The sequence below is a fragment of the Schistosoma haematobium genome, chromosome 2 (genome assembly GCF_000699445.3).
Source record: "Schistosoma haematobium chromosome 2, whole genome shotgun sequence".
In the NCBI taxonomy this organism is placed as follows: domain Eukaryota; kingdom Metazoa; phylum Platyhelminthes; class Trematoda; order Strigeidida; family Schistosomatidae; genus Schistosoma; species Schistosoma haematobium.
In genome coordinates, this window is record NC_067197.1 from 42,431,940 (window position 1) to 42,455,755 (window position 23,816).

Sequence of the window (23,816 nt, forward strand, 5' to 3'; positions counted from 1 at the left end):
CTCACCAAGGTTGAGAACGGCAATCAAAAAAATCTAAACGATATTCATCTAACTGAATATCCCACATAGCACCTGTAAAGAAAAAAAGAATAAATGAAAGGTGTTACATGTGTGTAATAAATATGATTCCTTCAAATCAGTAGAAACTACTTTCTGTACATCCTTATCCTCATGAATGACAATAAAGTTGACTCCAGTTAAAGCTAACTAGACACTATTGTAAATTCACTTGGTGTTGTTTTACTTGTATCTTCCCATTGTTATTTAAGAATGCAATTGATCAGTCTCATGTTGACATATGTGCATCCTTTGAGGATTGCCTCGATATAGTTTTAAGTCACAAGCTATTGTAAGAAATATATTCAAGGAAAAACTAATCTTTAATGTTAGTCGTTGTCCATTTGATAATATGTAAACATATCAACAACAAAAAGTATTCCTTAATGTACGACTAACCCACTTGAAAGTAGTAAGAGGTAGGTGATTTATCTGAATATATTTCTTTAAAAATGAAATTATTACTCTCAGGGAAGAGCATAGGCCACCCACATTAGCACTCTCCATTCAACCTTGTCACAAGCAAATCTTGCAAGTTCTTTCCAGTTGTCATTCACCCTTTTCATATCTGCTTTCATTTGCTGACACAAAGTGATTCTCCAAGTTCTAGCTTCGTACAGTAGAACTGTCTTGACATTCGTGTTGAAGATTCTGACCTTCATATTGGATAACAGTTGTTTGGAGTTCTATATGTTGTTTAACTGTACAAATACCGCCCTTGCTTTACCAATCCTCACATTTACGTTCGCATCGGATCCTCCACCTTCACTAATGATGCTTCCCAGGTACGTGGGAGATTCCAATTCTTTCAGAGTTTCGCCATCAAGTGTAATTGAATTGGTATTATCCGTGTTGCATTTGAGGATGTTGCTCTTTCCTTTGTGTGTATTGAGGCCTACTGATGTAGAGTGTGCAGCTACACTAGTTGTCTTCATCTGCATTTGTTCGTGTGTATAGGATAGAAGGGTCAGGTCATCTGTGAAGTCCAGATCGTGTAGTTGCATCCAACCTGTCCATTGTTTTCCGCGCTCTCGCTCAGATGCCGAAGTCTTCATAATCCAGTCGACCACCAGAAAGAAGAGGGGGAGAGTAAACAGCCTTCTCTGACTCCTATCCTCACTTGTATTTTTCAGATTCGTGTCAAAGAATACCAAAACGCAACATATCTAACTATAGATTACTTGCCATCTAGGTGTATACTTCATAGAGTAAACTGGCTTATATCCAGTGAAATCATTCACATGTTTAAGTAGTATACTATAGTGCAAAACAATTTCGTCATCCTAAGCACATCTTGCATGTTTGTTAAGGTTGATATGGATTGATAGGATCCTTCAATAAATACACATTAGTGTTTTCTTCATCATTTTAAGGAAAGGATTTATGAGTGTTATATGTTTAAATTTGACACTTCTATCAAAGGTATGAAAGATATTACATACAACTGTAATCTATGTATTAAACTAATAATAATATAGACCAATAAGAGACTGATCAATATCAGTTCTAAACATCAATGGGAAGATTCAGGTTAACAATACCAAGTGAATTTAAACTTCATTCCATTGCACAAGCAAGTGGCTATCAGAGTTCAATAGCTTAGTGGATAACCCGATGGCGTTTGAAGCGAACTCTACTAAGTTCGAGTCCCGAAGTGAACATCAACTCTGGGATGCAGGCACAACCAACTGACGAGTCCCAGACAGGATGAGACGCGCGTCCTGGATTCTACTAGCCGCTATCCATATTTGTTTATAAGGAGAAGCTTCTCTAATTATTCACAGCTATTAAGTAATAACAGGATTTTAAAGCTGACTATTCATTCCGTATCAAACTATGTATTGAATTAATGTGGATTGATTGTTGTGCATTCTAAACGATTACACCGCAACCAGATACTTAACAGACTATTTAGTCACAATTTTGAATGTCCTAGAATCAAGCAAGAAGTATGGTTGGCATCAGCCGCTTATTTCTGGCCCTGACGCTTTAATCAAAAGAGCTATTCATTTTATGAAGATCAGACTGAGGACTCTCAGCTCTTTGGAGGCACACAGCTGTTGGGTTACTAGTCAATGATCTAATTATCCACATACCCCGACTTTAAATGATGTTCTACATAGCTTGAATGCTGCAAATCTCTAATAATGGTCAGGTTAGGTCACAAATTCACTTAAATTATGGAAGATGAACCATTTAAAATCGATTAAACACCGAAAATTGACCAATGCTTGTTTGTCTAGTACGTTAGTGCTGATCGAATGCTATTTATCTAGTCGCAATTTCAGCCACTAGTTCAAGTGACACCACATTGCGTACAGTATGTTCAAATGTTAGTTGATTGCATATATTTGGAAGGGAATCATGAACATAAGTTTCGTGATAGTCGGCACTCATCAGAAGAGTGCATCTTCAATCTTGAGAGAACTCAAGGTCCTTGATAAATTCAAAATTATATCATCCAACTTCTGATTATGAGATGTTACTATTGAAATATTCGGTCAGTGATTAACCTGCAGTACGACTGAGATACTTACAATTGATTGATAACCTAATAGTAACCGATGTCATGCTTGTTGATTCTCCTTAATATTACAGGTGACTTGTTGAAAGTACCAACTGGAACAAAACCTAGGTCTATTGTTTCCTGCTGACTATCTCTAATCATCGAACAAGATGAACCATCAAGTTTCGAGCAATTATTGCAAGAGTATTTTCACTATCTAAAATCACTCTGTTAGTTCGCGTTTGCAATTGTGCAGTGTTAAAGATTCTCAAACCACAATCGAACAACTATCTAGCGTTGCCTGATACTTGATTTCTATAATGTAATTTACATCCACTAAATCTTAACAATATATAATATAAAAGTAAATGTACCTGGATAATATCTGAAAAAACCTGTTGAACTCCCAAAGTATTGCCATTTTAAAGTTGGATCAGATTCAGCGTTTAACTTGAATACTTTATCCAGTTCAGTAGTCCAATTACCAATTCGTTTTAGTTTATCTGCTACAAAACACATTTAAGAAATTTCAGCAATGTAAAAGTCTGAAATAGAGTTATTTATTGAAACACACAAACATTGGTACAAGGAAGCACCAAATAGATATGTGCCACATAAATCATTCGATTTATGTGAGGACTGGAATACTGCTCGGGTGCTCAATCTGAAGTAGGTGGTTTTCTTAGGGAGCTACACTCGGAGCCTTCGACCTGAAGGTCTGATCAACAAGGCAGTGGAGCAACGTTGAGAAATGCTGTCCCATGGTAGCCGGTAACCAACGATTGGTTCATACGCCATTTGTTCCTTCAGGATCCTGGAATCCATGTGTACCATTTGTTTGGAATCAGGGTTTTCAACTCTCCTAGGTGGATCTTCCGTATCTACCAGCCCGGTTTAAGCGCCGGACATTCACTTTTCGTCCTCTCAATTCCGTAAACAACAGTAATACAGCGATAAGGCAGTGAGTAAGACTTCCTTGGTAATGGTTGTGTGCACGTGGTCATATGAGAGCATTTGGAGAGGGAGAGCTGACTCTCCCCCATTCTTAGCCGTACCAGGGCATTTGGGGGCCAGAAATAGAGTAGTTGTTCAAAATAAAGTTCTGAGGAGAATAGATTATGTAAAGTGAAATTGTACTCGTCTCATTGGCGAGACTATAATTCATAGACGAACCAATCAAGTATAAGATAACAGGTCTTAGATTTTGGCGCGAAATTCATTCAGCCATTTGGTCAAACAGATTCATGGCATTATAGCTGATGTCAGTTTGTGATGAAAACCCGAAATCTAATTCCTAACCTTAATCATCAATTGTAAACCATAATTCTAATTCCTCACACACTGGTTTATAACCCTCATTTGGTTCTGGTTATTAGATGAACACTCTCAAGGTCATTGAGGTGCTGCTCCAAAATCGTCCATAAATTATAGTCTCACCGTGATGGCTTTGATTATACATTGATTGTATTTGGTAATGATTAGTAAGAGTGTCCAACATTTCTTAGTTATTGTATGATTGAAAGTCTTAATCTTAGTGGACCATTTTGTTGAGATATTCAGGAAAATATCCCAAAAATTATCCTGTTAAGCCTAATGCTATCCTTGGACATAAAATGGTATCATCTTATTGGTCAATATTTATTTAACGTGTTATTTTCCTGTTGGCCATTATTGTACAATGTTATCTTCTATTTTATGGTACGTTGTGGACTGCTTGACTGGTATATAAACAAAGTATGTTTGAAATATAATGATTCATATCTCCGAGGATGTGACTTGTGTTCTGAACTCAACCGGCTGGGCTAGACAGGGAAGCGGAACCAATCAGAACCCTAGGTCGTTCTACGTGTTTGCGCGTCTTTGGTCCGATCAATAATTCACTACCCCCCCCTTAATCCGCAGCAATTATTTTCACAGTTATAACATATTTTCCGACAGTTCATGAATTAAGTGTTCCAGTCTAATTTCAATAAGAGCATCAACATAGACCTAGATATTGTCTGTTGGAGAATTCGTTTGCTAGGCTTATAGTATAAAATATAATGACTAGATCAATAAATCACATTAATTCCTGTAGCTGTTATTAATAAATATTAGTCAATCATGTTTCTTGTTTAGAATCTATCAGATATTGTCAAAAGTTTACAGTCAGTCTTATTTTATATAATAGATGACTTCAAAAGCTAATTGAAACTAGTCCACCATGGGAAACCTGGAAGCACTATACGACTGTTTCGTCCTAGTATGGGACTCCCCAGCAGTGCTCATCTACGATCCCACTCGCGTGCGAACGCTTAACCTCTAGACCACTGAGTTGACATCCAATGGTGTCAATGTCTAATTTTAACAAATTCACGAAATTGAGCCACCATTCACCATTGTCTTCAATGAGTTACTATCTCACAATAGACCTGGTTGAACTCCATTGGTCACTGCTTCTCACTAGAACTCCAGGAAATACCTCTTGAAGTAACTGGTCCCTTTTATAAATTTCAATAGAGTAATGATAATATGCAGTTGATCTGAAAAATGTGATATATTTACGCTATACGCTTCGAACGTATGCAAAAGTCTGTCTTGATAATATAATTGAGTTCATTAGGCTGTATTACAAATGAATCTCGAATATATTGATGATTGACATTATTAAGGAGCTTTGGACTAGAGCAAGACAACTTTTTTATACTTTCAAAGTTTTTCGACTATTGCTGACTTGTAATTAAAAATTATTCGTTTTGAAAAACTCATCAGTACAATCACAAGGACTGTGATAAATATTTAATTCTTTTTTAATTGAGCCAGCTACCCATCGAAGGTAATTGAAGATGATCATTCAATGTCGTAGATTGATTGAAATTAGACATTAACATCATTAGATACCGACTCAGTGATTTAGAGGTTAAGCGGTCGTGTATGAGACCGAAGGTCCTAGGTTCAATACTTGCTTGCGGAGTCATGCACACACACACAATGCTCAAGAGCTCCACCAAACTACGATGAAACATCCGTCCAGTGCTTCCAGTAGTTCTCTAACTTAGACCAGATCGTGATTTCAACAAAATCCATCAGTTTCTAAAATTGCATATTGGTGATTTATTTTTGTTTCTCATCAATTAAGCAATTATCTTAAAGATTATCATTGATATGAATGAAATCAGTATAAATAAAACTTACACAGATCATATACATTAGTTGGAACATGTGCAACTGAAAAATTGTAACACACATATTGATTATCATAATGAGGGCTTTGTTTTAATGGTATATAAAATTTTATACTACAATTATCGGTTTCATTCAATGGAGGAACAATGGTCAATGCTTTGGCTCTGTAATAACACTAAATGAGAATTAGAAAGAAATGATAAAATTCACTGAGCATTTTAAAAAAATGATTCATTTCAGTAAGTTAGTACAAATTTGACTGTTTTGAAATCTACTTTATCGAACGGGAAATCATCAAAACAGTAGATTTTTTAGTGGCCCTCGAATATCTGACTTCAGGTCGATCGTATGAATGATTGTTATTGAAATACACATATCGTCTATCCTCGCATATCATTATCGACTTAACTCGCGTTTGTAAATGACGGGATTAAATAAATCAAATACGAGAATGGATTTTGAATACATATATTCTATACAATCGTTGATCCGGACAAACGATCAGAGAAGCGAAGAGAGTGGAGTGAGGGGAGCGGAGCAAAGACAGTTGGCCGAAGAGTGCGGAGTGAAGACAGCGGAGCAAAGAGAACAGAATGAAGAGAGCGGAATAATGGGGGCGAAGCGAAATAACGCACAGTGGAGAAGGAGTGTGATCCAACTCGATTTACTCGAGCGTTAATCGGTATTCATAGCCATATAAAAATAAGCTACAGACATGTGATGAGTAGGATAAGATGTGCACACACATACGTTCATCTAAAACCAGTTGAGGTTGATAAGTGAATAATTAACAAGGTCAAAATGTGATTCAAGATGAATGAATAGATTAGCCTGTCCGGAAGCTAGAATAAGATATGTGGGCTTAACATAGCAACCGACACTACAGATTTATCTTAACCTGAAACTCAGGTGGATGTTCAAACTCGACATTGATTGATAAACTAATGAAATCAGTAATTGACTAAAATTTAAGAGCGAATTAATCTTGTCTAACTGAAAAGTGATAAGCAGTTGAAAAGAATTACCGATTCTAGACTGCAGCCTATGTGAAGTGGGAGTATGTTCGTCATTAAGGTGTAAAGGATTAAGGATCTATGACTAAAACTATTTTTCTAATATTAGCTTGTGATGAACAAAATCCTCTAAAATTGAGCAACACATTCATCATTGTCTTCAGTCAGTTACTATCTCACAATAGACCTGGTTGAACTCCATTGGTCACTGCTTCTCACTAGAACTCCAGGAAATACCTCTTGAAGTAACTGGTCCCTTTTATAAATTTCGATAGAGTAATGATAATATGCAGTTGATCTGAAAAATGTGATGTATTTACACTACACACTTCGAACGTATGCAAAAGTCTGTCTTGATAATATAATTGAGTTCATTAGGCTGTATTACAAATGAATCTCGAATATATTGATGATTGACATTATTAAGGAGCTTTGGACTAGAGCAAGACAACTTTTTTATACTTTCAAAGTTTTTCGACTATTGCTGACTTGTAATTAAAAATTATTCGTTTTGAAAAACTCATCAGTACAATCACAAGGACTGTGATAAATATTTAATTCTTTTTTAATTGAGCCAGCTACCCATCGAAGGTAATTGAAGATGATCATTCAATGTCGTAGATTGATTGAAATTAGACATTAACATCATTAGATACCGACTCAGTGATTTAGAGGTTAAGCGGTCGTGTATGAGACCGAAGGTCCTAGGTTCAATACTTGCTTGCGGAGTCATGCACACACACACAATGCTCAAGAGCTCCACCAAACTACGATGAAACATCCGTCCAGTGCTTCCAGTAGTTCTCTAACTTAGACCAGATCGTGATTTCAACAAAATCCATCAGTTTCTAAAATTGCATATTGGTGATTTATTTTTGTTTCTCATCAATTAAGCAATTATCTTAAAGATTATCATTGATATGAATGAAATCAGTATAAATAAAACTTACACAGATCATATACATTAGTTGGAACATGTGCAACTGAAAAATTGTAACACACATATTGATTATCATAATGAGGGCTTTGTTTTAATGGTATATAAAATTTTATACTACAATTATCGGTTTCATTCAATGGAGGAACAATGGTCAATGCTTTGGCTCTGTAATAACACTAAATAAGAATGAGAAAGAATGAATAACCATTTGATATTAACGTGCCAGTCAGCAGCTTCGTCAAAAGTATCAGTGCTGTATATTCTTTGAATCCTATTAAAGAGGCACTTGATCAAGCCTCGCTTGTATTGCGATGGACAGAAACTATGGAAATTTAAATATTGCCCCGTCCAAGTTGGTTCCCTATAAACAACCCATCTCACAGCTTCGTTCTCCCCTTCAACTAAAAAGTATGTCTAAAAAGGGCAATTGGTCATTATTTTCTGCTTCATAGGTCATGACCAAATCGTTCTGTACCACATTGAGTTTATCTAGCAATTGGGAAACCTGAAAATCTTTATTACATATAACTAATATATCATCCATGTATCTTCTATACAAAGTTACCTCTCTGATGGACTTACACGTCATATTTTCAATATATGACATAAACATATCAGCTAAGAGAGACCTCAAGGGGCTAGCCATAGCTACACCATCTACTCATCGAAAATATTAACCTTAAAATGCGAATTAAACATTTGTAGTACATAACAAAAGTAATTCCTTCAACAGTGTTGACCGAATAGGAAAAGAAGGGGGATTACTACAAAGTAAATCAACAGTCTTAGTTAACCTGTACATTTCCTGATAACACAGTTTCCACTCATAGTATTTACTTTACGATAATACTCAACTACAACTACTAGGTTTATTCTTCGTTTATTATTCTTGTGTCATACTGGATAAATGTATATATCAGTATGGAATTGTAGAGATTACTATGTTTTTCATCTCCACAACCCCATACTGATAATTACCATATGCTCATTAGTGACTAGCTTCGTGAGGGAAGCCGTGACCACTGGAGCTAATGTGTGTCAGGTAAAGACAGGTATCCACCTCAGTACAATGGGAGATGGTCGCGCAATTTCGTGGATTGGTTGAGGCTAGACATAAACACCGTCAGGTACTGGCCAGCTCAGTGGTCTAGAGATTAAGCGTTCGCGCGCGAGACCGAAGGCCCTGAGTGGGATCGTGTATATGCACTGCTGAGGAGTTCCACACTAGGAGCTAATCTGTGTCAGGTGGAAACAAGCTATTTCCCTACAACAAAAATAAATTACATACAATTCGAACGGTCTGAGAAAGTCCAACTATAAAGTTAACAAATTTGTGTTTAATAGATTTATCAAACTAAATACTTAATAGTCTCCATCAATTTGTAAATCACATCAAATAAAATATGAACTAACCCCAATTGGTTCATTTTCAGCTCTTTTCACAAAGGCTTCTTCAGCTGCAACTTTGATATTCTATGAAACATAAGAATTAACAATGCAAGCTATTGATAAGCATTATAACACTTAAAGAAGAGGGAATGATAAAAGAATGGATTATAACTAATTATTCAAATTAAACAGACAAGTTACATCATGACTGAAATTGTAAAATCGCTGTATTATATGAGTTGATTCAAAAGTTCGGTAATTCATTATACTATCTAAAAAACTTAAACATTTCTACGAAATGTGAACATTGAATTAGTCAATAAAGAAGTTATCAGTAGTTTCTTTTTTTAACAAGCATACTATCTAATCACATTACTTATTAACTTACGCTTGTTACCCCTTGCGGAGGAGCATAGGTTACCCACCAGCACTCACCATCCAACCTTGTCGTAGGCCATTCTCGCAAGTTCTTTCCAGTTGATATTCATCTTTTTCATATCTGCTTCCATTTCCTGACGCAGTGTTTTATTCGAGCTTCCTCTTTGTTACTTCCATTCAAGATTCCAAGGTAGAGCTTGCCTCGTGATGCAGATTGGTGATTTCCGTACTGTATGTCCTATCCACTTCCATCGTCTTTTCCTAATTTCCTCTTCATCTGGAAGCTGATTTGTTCTCTCCCACAGTAGGCTGTTGTTGATGGTATCTGGCCAATGGATGATGAGTATCTTGTGTAGACAACTATTTATAAATATTTGCACCTTCTTGATGATGGTTGTAGTGGTTCTCCAAGTTCTAGCTTCGTACAGTAGAACTGTCTTGACATTCGTGTTGAAGATTCTGACCTTCATATTGGATAACAGTTGTTTGGAGTTCTATATGTTGTTTAACTGTACAAATACCGCCCTTGCTTTACCAATCCTCACATTTACGTTCGCATCGGATCCTCCACCTTCACTAATGATGCTTCCCAGGTACATGGGAGATTCCAATTCTTTCAGAGTTTCGCCATCAAGTGTAATTGAATTGGTATTATCCGTGTTGCATTTGAGGATGTTGCTCTTTCCTTTGTGTGTATTGAGGCCTACTGATGTAGAGTGTGCAGCTACACTAGTTGTCTTCATCTGCATTTGTTCGTGTGTATAGGATAGAAGGGTCAGGTCATCTGTGAAGTCCAGATCGTGTAGTTGCATCCAACCTGTCCATTGTTTTCCGTGCTCTCCCTCAGATGTTGAGATCTTCATAATCCAATCGACCACCAGAAGAAAGTAGAGGGGAGGAAAGTAGACAGTCTTGTCTGACAATAAGTATCTATATTAAACGAATAACTTTATGGATGTTTGGTTGGAATTTTATAGTGAACATGATTATTGATTTTTAGATATTTGAAGGATACCTGTTTTTGATATGTATCTCCTTCAAGAGGCCAGATTCTTCATCTATGACCTTGGGACTAGGAATTCTACGTATTCTTGTAGCGAGTGATATTATTAAGTTTATCTTTTTCGACTAATGGGGATCCAGCTGTGGAAACGTGATAGTTGGCTATTCCACATGGGTACATGAGTACATGTACAAGTATTTATAAATAGTTGTCTACACAAGATACTCATCATCCATTGGCCAGATACCATCAACAACAGCCTACTGTGGGAGAGAACAAATCAGCTTCCAGATGAAGAGGAAATTAGGAAAAGACGATGGAAGTGGATAGGACATACAGTACGGAAATCACCAATCTGCATCACGAGGCAAGCTCTACCTTGGAATCTTGAATGGAAGTAACAAAGAGGAAGCTCGAATAAAACACTGCGTCAGGAAATGGAAGCAGATATGAAAAAGATGAATATCAACTGGAAAGAACTTGCGAGAATGGCCTATGACAAGGTTGGATGGTGAGTGCTGGTGGGTAACCTATGCTCCTCCGCAAGGGGTAACAGGCGTTAGTAAGTAGGTAAGTAATTGTTCAATGATCATTTAATATGATATTGTCATGTTTAAATGCCAAAAAAAGATTTCTTTTCAATCAGAAAAATTCACTTACTTCAACTAATTTCGTCTTTTCACTAACAATATTTTCAAGTTTTTTAATGGCTGTATTAAGATATGTAGTTGCAATTGTTTCATTAATTTCTTGTGCACCAAAATTGGTAGTTTTATAAATCTGTAAAAAATAAAGTATGTTACATAATACACTTTTTTTAAAAATCTTAATTCACCAATGGATCGTCGATGCGCACTGCTGAGGAGGAGTTCCACAGTAGGACCGTCAATTAGAGGATAGTGACTTATCGACCGGACCAATGATGCATAAACCCGTAAGAGCAGTTTAGAGTCCTTAGTGATCCTTCTTCCTGCCTAGCCCTGCTTGTTGAGTCCAGAACATTAATCCCAGCCTCTGTGATATGAATCATGTATTTCAAACATACTGGGTTCATATTAGCTTTTCTCTCTTAAAATTATGTATGTTCCATTTCTCACGAAATAAAAAGCACCAACTGTAGATCTTTCATGATCAAAAGTTTACCCATCAAGTCCCTGTTTAGTAACCGGTCCTTTTTTCAATAGTTCTCAACTTCGCTAAGATGACGCCTTATTAGTATGAACTCATGACCTAGTCTAATATCTTACATGATACTATTAAGCTAACAAGATAGAATATTGGGTTCCAGAATTTTATTTCAATCAATTAATGATATGATGTGTTATCAATGATCGTTTATTTCATCTCTGTCAATTTTATTGACTTCGTAGTTATTCGAATTGATTAGATCTTAGATCATTTTAAAGATTGTTGAAAGACCTTTGTATTTCATTATAACTTCATTCAAAAATCATTTGACGAAACTTTAATTTCCTTTTATACACACTCCAAGTAATCAGAAATTATTAACAGAATGAGTTTTGTGGAGATTTTAGTAATTTTTGATAGTTGAATTCATGGGTCAATTGAACATAGACTACTATGGAAAACCTAGAAGCACTGGACGGCCGTTTCATCCTAGTATGGTACTCCTCAGTAGTGCGCATCCACGATCCCACTTGCGTACGAACGCTTAACCTCTAAACCACTGAGTTGACATTCAATGGTGTTAATATCTAACTTCAACCAATTCACAGAATCGGACCACCATCCATTATTGTCTTCAATGAGTTACTATCTCACAACAGACCTGTTTGAACTCCACTAATCACAGCTTCTCACTAGAACTCCACGAAATACCTCATGAAGCCAGTCACTAATGGGCACACGATGATTATTATCAGAAAGGGTCTTGTGGAGATTTCAGTAATTTTATGGTTGAATTCATGAGTCAGTTTAAACTAGACCACTATGGAAAACCTGGAAGTACTGGACGACGTTTCGTCCTAATATGAGATTCCTCAACTGTGCGCATTCACGATCCTACCCCGCGAGAAATTAATAAGCAGAGTATATCTTAATTGATTCATAAGAAAATTTAAACTTTTGACATAAAACATTTATTGAACTTACAGACTTTAAATATGGTTCACCAGTTATCGTGTGTAGTTCACTGAAGGATTTGCCCAATTCAATGACCCATCTATCGAAACTAAATGATAAAAAAATAATAAAATGATTATTAAAAGAAAATTGAATTCCTTTGATACAAAGAAACAATTTTCATTCTAACAATCTGATATATCTTGGTTCTTTTATTTTTTTACTTCGTCGTCAGATGTTATGTCTTGTCGATTGAACGTTATTTGTTAGATCTGATCGTCACTGATTGTTATATCGGAAACATTTATCACTTATACTCGAAACGAGAGAGTTTTGCAATTCCCACGACATGAAAGTAAGAACATAAAGACTAGTGAAAGTAAAGATTAAATAATCCACAAAACACAACAACGACGACGACGACTGTAGTCGAAAATACACTCATTTATATATTGATTTGTACACCCATTTTGATCAATAATCAGAATGAAATCACAAATATGAAAAGTACTTACAGTTATAACAAATTATATGCTACATGTCATGCCGTGTATAGTTCATGTTAATTTAATAGAATAATATCGTATGTTATACTACAGGACATGTCTCTGAAATGAACATTCTTGGACTACTGGGTGAATCATGTATGATTGCTAATGTTTCGTTTAAATTAATGCTTGTCAAGGATTCATGGAAGCTTTCACTGACACATGCACTCATTATGCAATCATTTCCCATCTCTGTACGTAATTTAGAAATTAGTTCATTAACTCCCGTTACATCTCCAAAGCATAGATGATTCAGCAGCCATGTGTGTAATTTCTGTAAAAATTCCAACTGATTCTTTATAAAACGCTACTGTTATCGCTGAAATAGCAACTACAATTGATCGGAAGGGAGAGTCATCTTCTGTTTCTTTATGAACCGGCATGGTAATGAAATAGGGGACCTTTGAAATTTCCACGAAGTGAAAGTAGGAACACAAAGACTAGTACAAGTGAAAATTAATTAATCCCCAAAAACACGATGATGACGACGACGACTGTAGTCGAAAACACGCTCATTTATATATTGATTCGTATACCCATTTTGATTAATAATTAAAATGAAATCACATAGATGTTATAACAAACCACATGCTGAGCATAGTTTATGTCCATTAAATACAAGAATATCGTAATATTGAACAAGATTAATAATGAATAAATCAATTGAATTTTGACTTTTCTTCCTGTCATATCACAATCATTAAAACCCTGTTTTTTTCATTTCCTCATACTCCATCAGTCAGTCAGTCAGCTACAACGTAGGACCAGGCACATATATGTATCAATCCAAGCTGTCATACCTCATTAACACAACAAAATGGACACCGGATTCATAAAAGTAGTTAATTCAGAGGTGGTAATATATAAAAGAAAGATTGCAATAAGGATATAGTACAGGAAGAAAGATTCAGTTCGTAGAAAGAAAGATATGAAGCGATTTTAATCTCTTAGTTTAAGCGAAGACAGAGTATATACACCGACGCCGTTGTGATCGATTCTGAGCCATGTCACTGAGAGTCTCCAACCATTGGTTACGATAGTCACTGACAAGTGTTAATTCAGAGTATTAATCAAGACAACTTAATAAATTGGTAAGAATGTAAGAGTTTCATAGACTATATGCTTCGTTTAACTATGATATAAATGAACTTGTTTCCTCATAAACTTAATAGTTTTAAAATGTTCACATATATTAACTCTAATACGTCGTCGAATATTTTTTTTTCTGGTTAGCGTTTTTTTAGCGAGTTAGTTTTCTATGGGATGGGGTCGCTAACCCCATGCCCAACCCTCCTCCTTTATCCGGGCTTGGGACCGGCAGTAGCCTCCGGAGGGACTCCAGGCGAGAAAAAACAAACCAGATCCCAGCGGAGGAAGAAATTAGGAAGAAGCGCTAGAAGTGAATAGGACACACATTGAGGAAAGCACCCAACTGCGTCACAAGACAAACCCTTACATGGAATCCCCAAGGCCAAAGGAAAAGAGGATGACCAAAGAACACATTACGCCGGGAAATGGAGATAGACATGAGAAAAACGAACAAGAATTGGATGGAATTAGAAAAGAAGGCCCAGGACAGAGTGGGTTGGAGAATGCTGGTCGGCGGCCTATGCTCCATTAGGAATAACAGGCATATGTAAGTAAGTAAGTAATATGTCGTCAAATCATGAACTTCATTCATTAATAATTTAAAGCATCCATAACAGATTCCTAATAGATGGTGATGATCTCTTTAAATGATCTATTAATTGCGTTCTACAGAATATAGTATGACATTAATTGTTGATAAATTAACTAAAGTATTCAAAATAATTACATCAGTAAAGTAATGTGTTCACTATTAAACTTTCAGAAACCAACTAAATCAATCAAATGACCCTAGTCCAATCATCAATACATAGTTTACTACAAAGAATAATAGAGACTAAGATAGTATAATAAAAACGTAGTTTACAACGTTAAATTTCGATAGTTAAATCGAGAATGAATAGATTTAGTCATTGTGACTTGATTCTTCGATGATCCGAGTAAGAATTTTCTTTTTACTTCCATCTTGCTCTACCTCTGATTTAATGGTACTTTACCGTAGAGCCTGGAGCCTCTGTGGGGCTATTGCCGGTCCCAAGCCCAGATAAAGGAGGAGGGTCGGGCATGGGGTTAGTGACCCCATCTAGTAGAAGACGAACTCTCTAAAGAAGCGCTAACCAGGAAAAATAATTCATACCAATTAAACTCTACCCTGGGAGTTAGGTCCTCATTTAGAAGAGTTATGACGCCTCATAGTGAAAGCAGAGTTCCTTCGGAAGTCATGATGCCGATGCTCCTTCTGACAACCAGAGCAACCATTAATTTAGGTACATGGAATATTCATACAATGCGGAAGACTGTAGATCTAAGTGAATCAATATTTAAAGTAGGATTGGTAATCATGACAACATTCATCACGTTTCTTTAATTTCTATATGACTCTCATTGAATTTAACTTTGTTTAAGGAAACAAAACAGATAACTTGATCACTGAATTCAATTTTGACATTCTTCAGTAATTGTTCTTCGTGTTATATTCAAGAAGTTTACAATATATTTTTATTCAAATGTTAGAACTAAACGAAGAGTGAACAAGTTGCTAAACTACTAAAATATAACAGCATTGTGAACCTGAAATTATTGGACGATCATTTCATCTTAGTACATGCGTACTCAACAGTTCTCACCCACGATTCCGCACGCAAGACTGAAATCCAGAATATTCGCTCTTACGCGAGAACGCTTAATTTCCAAACTACTGAGTTGACAGCTAACGATATTAATCTCTAACTTCAACCAATTCACGATATTGCGCCATCATCCACCATCGTCTCCAGTGAGTGACTGCCTCACAACAGACACGATTGAACCCCTCTATTCACGCTTTCTCACTAGAACTCCATCAAATACCTCATGAATCCAGTCACTAGTGATCACATGGTGATTATTATCATGATCATCAGAATGGGGTTTTTGTGGAAATTGTAGTTGATTTAACAGTTGAATTCATGAGTCAATTAAAGCTAGACCATCATGCAAAACCTGGAAGTACTGGATGACCGTCTCGTCCTAGTATGGGACTCCTTGGCAGTGCGTATTCACGGTCCCGGAGGTGGGATTCAAGCCCAGGACCTTATATGTTACGCGCAAACGCTTGAGCTCTAGACTGCTGAGCCGTTATCCAATAGTGTTAATGTCTAACTTCAGCCAGTCCACGAAATTACCCAACTATCTTCGATTGTCAGAGGTAAATACCTATCTCCACCTGACACGGATTAGCTGCACTAGTCACAGCTTCTCACTAGAACATCGACCGATTTATGATGTTAATCAAAATCTTACCAATCTCCACAACTCCATACTGATACTACTCATTAATGATTAGCTTCATGAGTGAATTCTCAGAGTTCTAATGAAAAGCCATAATCAGTGCAGTTCAACCATGTCTGTTGTAAAACAGTGACTCATTGAAGACAATAATGGACAATGGTGCAATATCACAAATTACTTAAAGTTAGAGATAAACATTGTTGGATATCAACTCAGTAAGTTTAGAGCTCGTTGCTCAACAATTTCTATCCACGATTCCACACACAAGACTCGAACACAAAACCCTAACCTCTAAACATAATAGGTATATAATAATCACTAATATACTTACTTTGATTTCACATCATCAAAACTTCCATTTATCATTAAGATTTGTAATAAAATCATATAAATATATAAATACATGATAAGGATATATTTCCTCTATATATAAATCTTATTATAATTTATCCCATTTTAATATTCATGAGAACTTCACTAGCTTTCTATATTATTGATTATTTTGTTAATGGCTACTTAAATATATCGATATGTCTACTATAATGTCTACTAGGAAACATTTGATTGGTTAATGAATAACCAATCAGTGAAGAGATCATGTGATTATTCATTTGAGAAATTTTATCCCTATTCCCATAGATCTATATATTGATTCAATTTAGTTAGATTTATAGATTTCCATATGGTCAACTAAATCTTTCTAATTGAATGTTTGTAAACATTGTTGAAGAGTCCTACAATAAGGACGAAATGGCTGTCTAGTGATTCTAAGTTTTCAGTAGTGGTCAAACGTTAATTGACTCATGAATTCAACTATTGAAATGTTACATAATTGTTTTTTTTCTCTCCCTTGGAACAGTTCTATGTACCAGAAACTTATTGTTTATTTGTATGATGAATGAAATCATTTTTCAAATATCGAAGTAATAAGATAATTATTTATTAGCCACTAGATCATTCAGTCGGCATCCAACGGTGTTAATGTCTAACTTCAACCAACCCATGAAAGTGAGCCATCGTCAGATATTAACATTGTTGGATGCCGATGCAGTGATCTAGAGCTTGAGCATTTGCGCGCGAAACCGAAGGTTCTGGGTTTGAATCTCGCGAGCGCAATCGTAGATGCTCACTGCGGAGGAATCCCATACTAGGAAGAAAACGACCGTACAGTACTTCCAGGTTTTCCATGATGGTCTAGCTTTAATTGACTCATGAATTCAACTGTTAAATCAACTACAATTTCCACAAAACCCCATTCTGATAATAATAATAATAATAATAATGTGATCACTAGTGACTGACTTCATGAGGTATTTGATGGAGTTCTAGTGAGAAAGCGTGAATAGAGGGGTTCAATCGTGTCTGTTGTGAGGCAGTCACTCACTGGAGACGATGGTGGATGATGGCGCAATATCGTGAATTGGTTGAAGTTAGAGATTAATATTGTTGGATGTCGACTCAGTGGTTTAGAGCTTAAGCGTTCGCGCGTAAGAGCGAATATTCTGGATTTCAGTCTTGCGTGCGGAATCGTGGGTGAGAACTGTTGAGTACGCATGTACTAAGATGAAATGACCGTCCAGTACTTCCAGGTTTTCTCCGGTGGTTTAGCTTTGGTTGACTGAGGAATTCAACTATTAAATTGCTACAATCTCCACAAAAACCACCTTTCTGATAATTATTTATGAGTCTATGAAAACAGTTTTATGACAAGTTAAATAATGGAACACTTTATATGGCTTATTTGTATATTTCCTTCTTCAACTATCCATTATTTTTATCAGAAGGGAATTTTGTGGAGATTTTAGTAATTTTATATTTGAATTCATCAGTCAATTGAAGCTAGACTACCATGGATACCTGGAAGCACTAGACGGACGTTTCATCGTTTCATGTTTTAGTGTCTGAAGTTGTAAATGAAATTCAAGACTAAATAGTAATTCATTAGCTTTCAATAGTAAAGTTAAAGAAAACAACAACTGAATAGTGATATTCTCCGATATTAGAAAAATGAATGTTCAAATGGCTCAATACAGAATGTATACTAATATTAGGCATGCAATCTGCAATCAAACTGTTGTGATTTTAAGCCCGGTTAGTTATCATGTGATTCATACGCCAATCGAAATATAACTTATTCAGACTTTGTACTATACTAAATCTATGACTTCCGAACGGTATGAGCAACCTAGCATCCCTATTGGCCATTTGTTCACCTAGGCCATCCAGTTGAGTCCAGAACGTTAATAACAGTTTCCATTGTGCGAATCATTTCCTTCAGACATAATTAGTTCATATACCGCATCAAACCACAATGTGTCTGTGAATGTAGGAGACTGTAATCAATAAACTGAACATAACTTAAAGAACAGTAAGCAAACATGGATAATGACTAGCAGAAGAATTCAAGACGCTCGTTTCGTCCTATTTCGGATCCGTCAGATGGATGTACATACACCGTAGAATTGATGTTCACTCCGGAACTAGAACCCGTTTGCCTCATTCAAAATGGACGATGTTTCTCCATGAATGGATATGCCGGTATTGGAATTTCCTACAGAAAATGAAGTCATAGGACGTGTTTCCTTCTCAATAACCTAAAACGTCTGATCATCCCATCTTGGTGACTGATAAATGAATGTCGGCACGGATAAAAAAGGTTCACTTAGTTTCAGTCATATTACGTCATTTATAGTGTAGGAGAAATGTTTGCCTACTTATTTGAAGGTAAGTATACTCTGGCGAGACTTTAATTTAGGGACGAGCCAATCAGAAGCGTTTGAGCAATTTCAAGGTCACGGAGCCAAGTTCAACACGCGATGCTCACATACGATCGGTTTACAGAGGATTTTAGAGAGTAGGTGATTAATGAGAGGTTATAATAGATGGGACGTCGAGTCTTTAATTTAGGAACGAGCCAATCAAAAGCGTTTGAGCAATTTCAATTATTAGTCAATAAGAAGACAGCATAAAGTAAATATATATTAAAAGAAGGTAACGAATTACAGTGGATATTCTTCATTTACATGATTTAAAGACTCGTATGTTATCATCCTCACCCTCACTCACCCTAACCCTTAACCCTCAACTAACCCTAACCTTAACCTAAACCCTAAACTCTAACCCTAAGCCTTAACCCTCAACTAACCCAAACCCCCCAACTAACCCTAACCTTAACCCTCAACTAACCCTAACCCCTAGCCCAACCCTAAACCCTAACCTTAACCCTAACACTAAACCTTAACCCTCAACTGACCGTAACCTTAACCCTAACACTAAACCTTAACCCTAGCCTAACCCTAACCCTCAACTAACCCTAACCCTCACCTAACCCTAACCCTAAACCTTAACCCTCAACTAACCCTAACCGTATGTTAGCACCCTAATCCTGAACCCTAACCTTACTCGTAAACCTAACCCTCACCCAATGGACGAGTCTCTATTCCATATGCACTGTGAATTCAGAACCTCTGAACCTTAATCAAACCTTAACAAGTTTTTAAATCATGTAAAAGAAGAATATCCACTGTAATTCATTACTTTCATATAATATATTTTCACTTTATACTAGCTTTCTTCTGATTGGCTAATAATTGTCAAGGTCACTTAAGATTCGTTCAAAGGTCGTCCTTAAATTAGAGTCTCGCCTATACTCTTCAACAGTTATCTATATGTTTCTTTGTACCAATGAAATATGGCCCATAAAAGTGGAAGGCAGTTGCATATTTTGCAAATATTTGATTAAATCTATCTAAAAAATATCACTTGTGTTTGAGGATATCATATGTTTAGTTTTAAGCGTTAGCCTTACATATTGATCAGATTCTGTACAGTTCTACTGATACATAGATTCATCAACTGTCGAAGTAAGCTGATCATAGAAACGAAGGCTTCGTGGTTGTGTTTCATTAAAAAATCAGGTTCTATAGTTGGATGTTTTAACTTAAAGTGCCAAAAACTGGTCATAACAAGGTTTATGGATTAATTTATTAGAAGACTGTAGTTGTAGGTAGTCAACAGGAATCCCTGGGCCCGGGTTTAGTGCTATTTTGCACTCACCAGAAAATTGTACCCTGACAGATTCGATTGCGTGTCACCCAATTTCACAGTCAGAGACATTACCACTGAACTATCCGGTACCCGATGATGATAAATGATGAATGGAAACTTTTGAGATCCATTTATGGACCAATACTATACGTATATTTTTATCGTATAATTTTTAAATAATTTAACTATTCATATTCATGTTCCTCTTATTATAAGCTTTATTTTGACCTATGAACTATGAACGATTTACCATTCTTGAATTATGCCACATCTATCAATTATTATCTCTATTACTGACTGCCACTTTTGGCTAAATATTGTACAAATGTCGTCTCCTATTTTGTGGTACGATATGGTCTGTTTGGTTGGTGTATAAACTCAGTATATTTGAAATAAAAGATTCATATTGCAGAGGCTGAGATCGGTGTTCTGGACTTAACAGGTGGAGCTAGGCAGGAAGCACGACCGATAAGGACTCTAGACTGCTCGTTCTTGTTTTATGCGTCGTTGGTCCGGTCGATAATTCACTGTTCTCTAATTGGCGGTATCATTAAGTCATACATTAATAAGAACGCAAGGCAGAATTTTTACAAATCTTGAGGGGCGGAACCGTGGTCACGCACTACTGAGGAGTTCCATATTAGTAAGAAACAGCCGTCCAATGCTGCTATGTTATCCATGGTGGTCTAGCTCCAAATGACTCATGAATTCAGCCACTATATATATATATATATATATATATATATATATATATATATATATCGATAAGTTTAGTAAAGGATGCGACTAAATGCAGCTTCATAATAGCTAAAGAGAAGTCGTAGGTTACCGACTTACCACATAAGTATGACCTTCCTCATTAATAGCACTACATTTTAATCACCTATTAATTTCTCCGTTTCCATGTCAAATATAAGATCTTCAATAAAGTGTTATCCAATGCTACAATCTACCTCACCGTTTAATCAATTGATTTTATTACACATCCATCTGTTTTGTAAGACTGCTAAACATTTTACAATTGTCCTATTTACTACTTATAAGTAGTATACATATAAAAAGAATAAATTTCGATTCAAGACATAAATCAAGTATATTTAACAATTTCACCTTATGATGATGGATACACGTCACAACAAGCATATGTGATTTACTACAACAATAATTTCTAAATAACTTAGCCATTTTAAATACTTCAAATTATGTGATAGAATCATCAATAACAGTTTGTTCCACATGACAATTGCTTACTTACTTACTTGTGAACATAAATTATCTTTTTATATTTGTTTAAATAGAGAAGTATTTTTGGTAAGCGTAGAGTAGTAATAATCTGACTCAATAAAACAAGAATTGAACAATATGACATGTTGTGTTTATTGTATTACCCAATATTTTGGAGACCATAGATATATTCTAATGTTAACTACTATCAAATAACATAAAAGATAGACGACCATGGAGAACCTGGAAGCAATGGATGGCTGTTTCATCCTGGTATGGGATTCTTCAACAGAGAGCATCCACGATCCCGCCTCGCAACATTCGAATCCAAGACCTATCAATCTCGTGCACGAACGCTTAAACTTGAGATCATTGATCCAGCATCCAACGATGGTAATGTCTTACTTCAACTAATCCATGAAATTGAGTGTCACATCCATCATTGTCATCAGTAAGTTACTATCTCACAATAGACCAAGTTGAACTCCACTGGTCACGGCTTCTCATTAGAAGCCTATTGAAATCAATCATTTGTCAATCATTTCACCAAGTATATTTCAACATACTGAATAGTATATATATATATATATCATATATGAAAGGTTATCACTTATTCACTCAGTTACACACATTCTTATTTTATGCAGATCGAAAGATTCAGGATCCAGTTTTCTGCTGAGAAGTATACAAGTTCATATTTTAAACACTTGTTTATTATCAATCAATGAATAATAAATTGTGATGAACGTAACCTTTGGAAATATCCATCATTATTTGATATTGTTTTTCCTTGAATCTTCGCATTGATGTTTAGGACTGCAATTGATCAGTATCTTATTAGCATATGTGGATACTATGCATATTGCCTCGATATTGCCTTAGTTCATAAGCATTCTAAATAAAGATGGATTCAAGTAAACAATGCCAAGTGGATTTAAAACTTCATCCCATTGCATAAGCAAATAGCTAACAGTACTTAGTAGCTGAGTGCATAAGGTGATGGCGTTTGAAGTGAACTGTACTAGGTTCGCATCCCAGAGCGACACATCAATTCTGAGATGCTGGTACATCCGTCTGACGAGTCCCAAATAGGATGAAAACCGCGTCTTGGATCCCACCATTATCCATCTTTGCTTACTATCTAAATGGTTTGCTAGAAAAAGGGAAAGTTTTGTTAACGACTAGTTATCATTTCTGTTAAAATCACCCATTGATGGCCTTATGTTATTTCTTTATGGAAATTCATTTGTATCAAACTTCAATACCTAAAATAAAAGAATCAGATTTCTTGAAAAGTGTATGATACATGTCTATGGATTATTTTTCCCACTAACATGTACTTCATGTCATTTGTATAGCCCGATGAAAAAAACCTCCGGCTAACGGTAAACGACACTCCTGAAGATCTGGAAATGTTAGCAATCCTTTTATAAAAGTTACCTTCAGATGAAGTCCCTTCATAGAGTAGGATTAAATACAATCTACCTAACACAATTTACAAATTCTTTTTCTCAGATCCATTTAAAAGGGATGGTGATGTTACGTCATCATATTGAAATTTTGTTTACAAAGAAATTTGTATTCTCATTGTTAGTAACTAACTCTTTACATACATTTTAAACACTTAACATAGTTTATCAGTCAAAGAATACATCTTGATCACTAAGTGTTACGAGGATGCTTTTGTAACAAGGCATCGTGTTCTTTTACTTCAAGAGTAGAAATAAGAAATATCCGCTGTAACCTTATATAGGGTAAAATATTCTCCAAGTTTGATAATAAGTTTCCTTTAAATTTACTACCTACATTGAGACAGCTACTTACCGACTAGGTAAGGCTTCATGTCTGTATTACATTTCTTCATTAAAAGAGACATTGACTGTACTGTGGAATATGAACAAGACAGCTGTTAATATTCATTAATCAACTTATTTATATGAAATAATTTTAATTATTATCAGAAGGGGTTTATGTGTATATTAGAGCAATTTTAATAGTTGAGATCATGAGTTAAGTAAAGCTAGATCACTATGAAAAACCTGGAAGAACTGGTCTGCTGAGGAGTTCCTAAGTAAGACGAAACAGCCATTTAGTGTTTCCAAGTTTT

The 23,816-nt window shown here is 35.8% G+C and overlaps 2 protein-coding genes across 2 annotated transcripts in view; both read right to left on the reverse strand.

Moving 5' to 3' along the window:
- Nucleotides 1–3,082, reverse strand: part of CACNA2D4_2 (Voltage-dependent calcium channel subunit alpha-2/delta-4) — a gene marked incomplete at both ends in the record, with an annotated part of 66,849 nt that extends 63,767 nt beyond the window's left edge. Inside the window, 2 exons of the mRNA XM_051219242.1 lie at nt 6–72; nt 2,938–3,082. Of these exons, the coding sequence (XP_051068458.1) occupies nt 6–72; nt 2,938–3,082 (212 nt within the window). The remainder of the gene's footprint in view (nt 1–5; nt 73–2,937) is intronic.
- A 5,991-nt stretch (nt 3,083–9,073) lies between these two features.
- CACNA2D4_1 (Voltage-dependent calcium channel subunit alpha-2/delta-4) lies at nt 9,074–16,933 on the reverse strand (the record flags this gene model as incomplete). Its single annotated transcript, XM_051219241.1, has 4 exons — nt 16,770–16,933; nt 12,564–12,642; nt 11,112–11,231; nt 9,074–9,154 (listed from the first exon to the last, which is right to left on the reverse strand). Exons 1-4 carry the CDS (start codon nt 16,841–16,843, stop codon nt 9,074–9,076), a joined length of 354 nt encoding a protein of 117 aa, XP_051068459.1. The 5' UTR covers nt 16,844–16,933.
- Nucleotides 16,934–23,816: the final 6,883 nt, after the last annotated feature.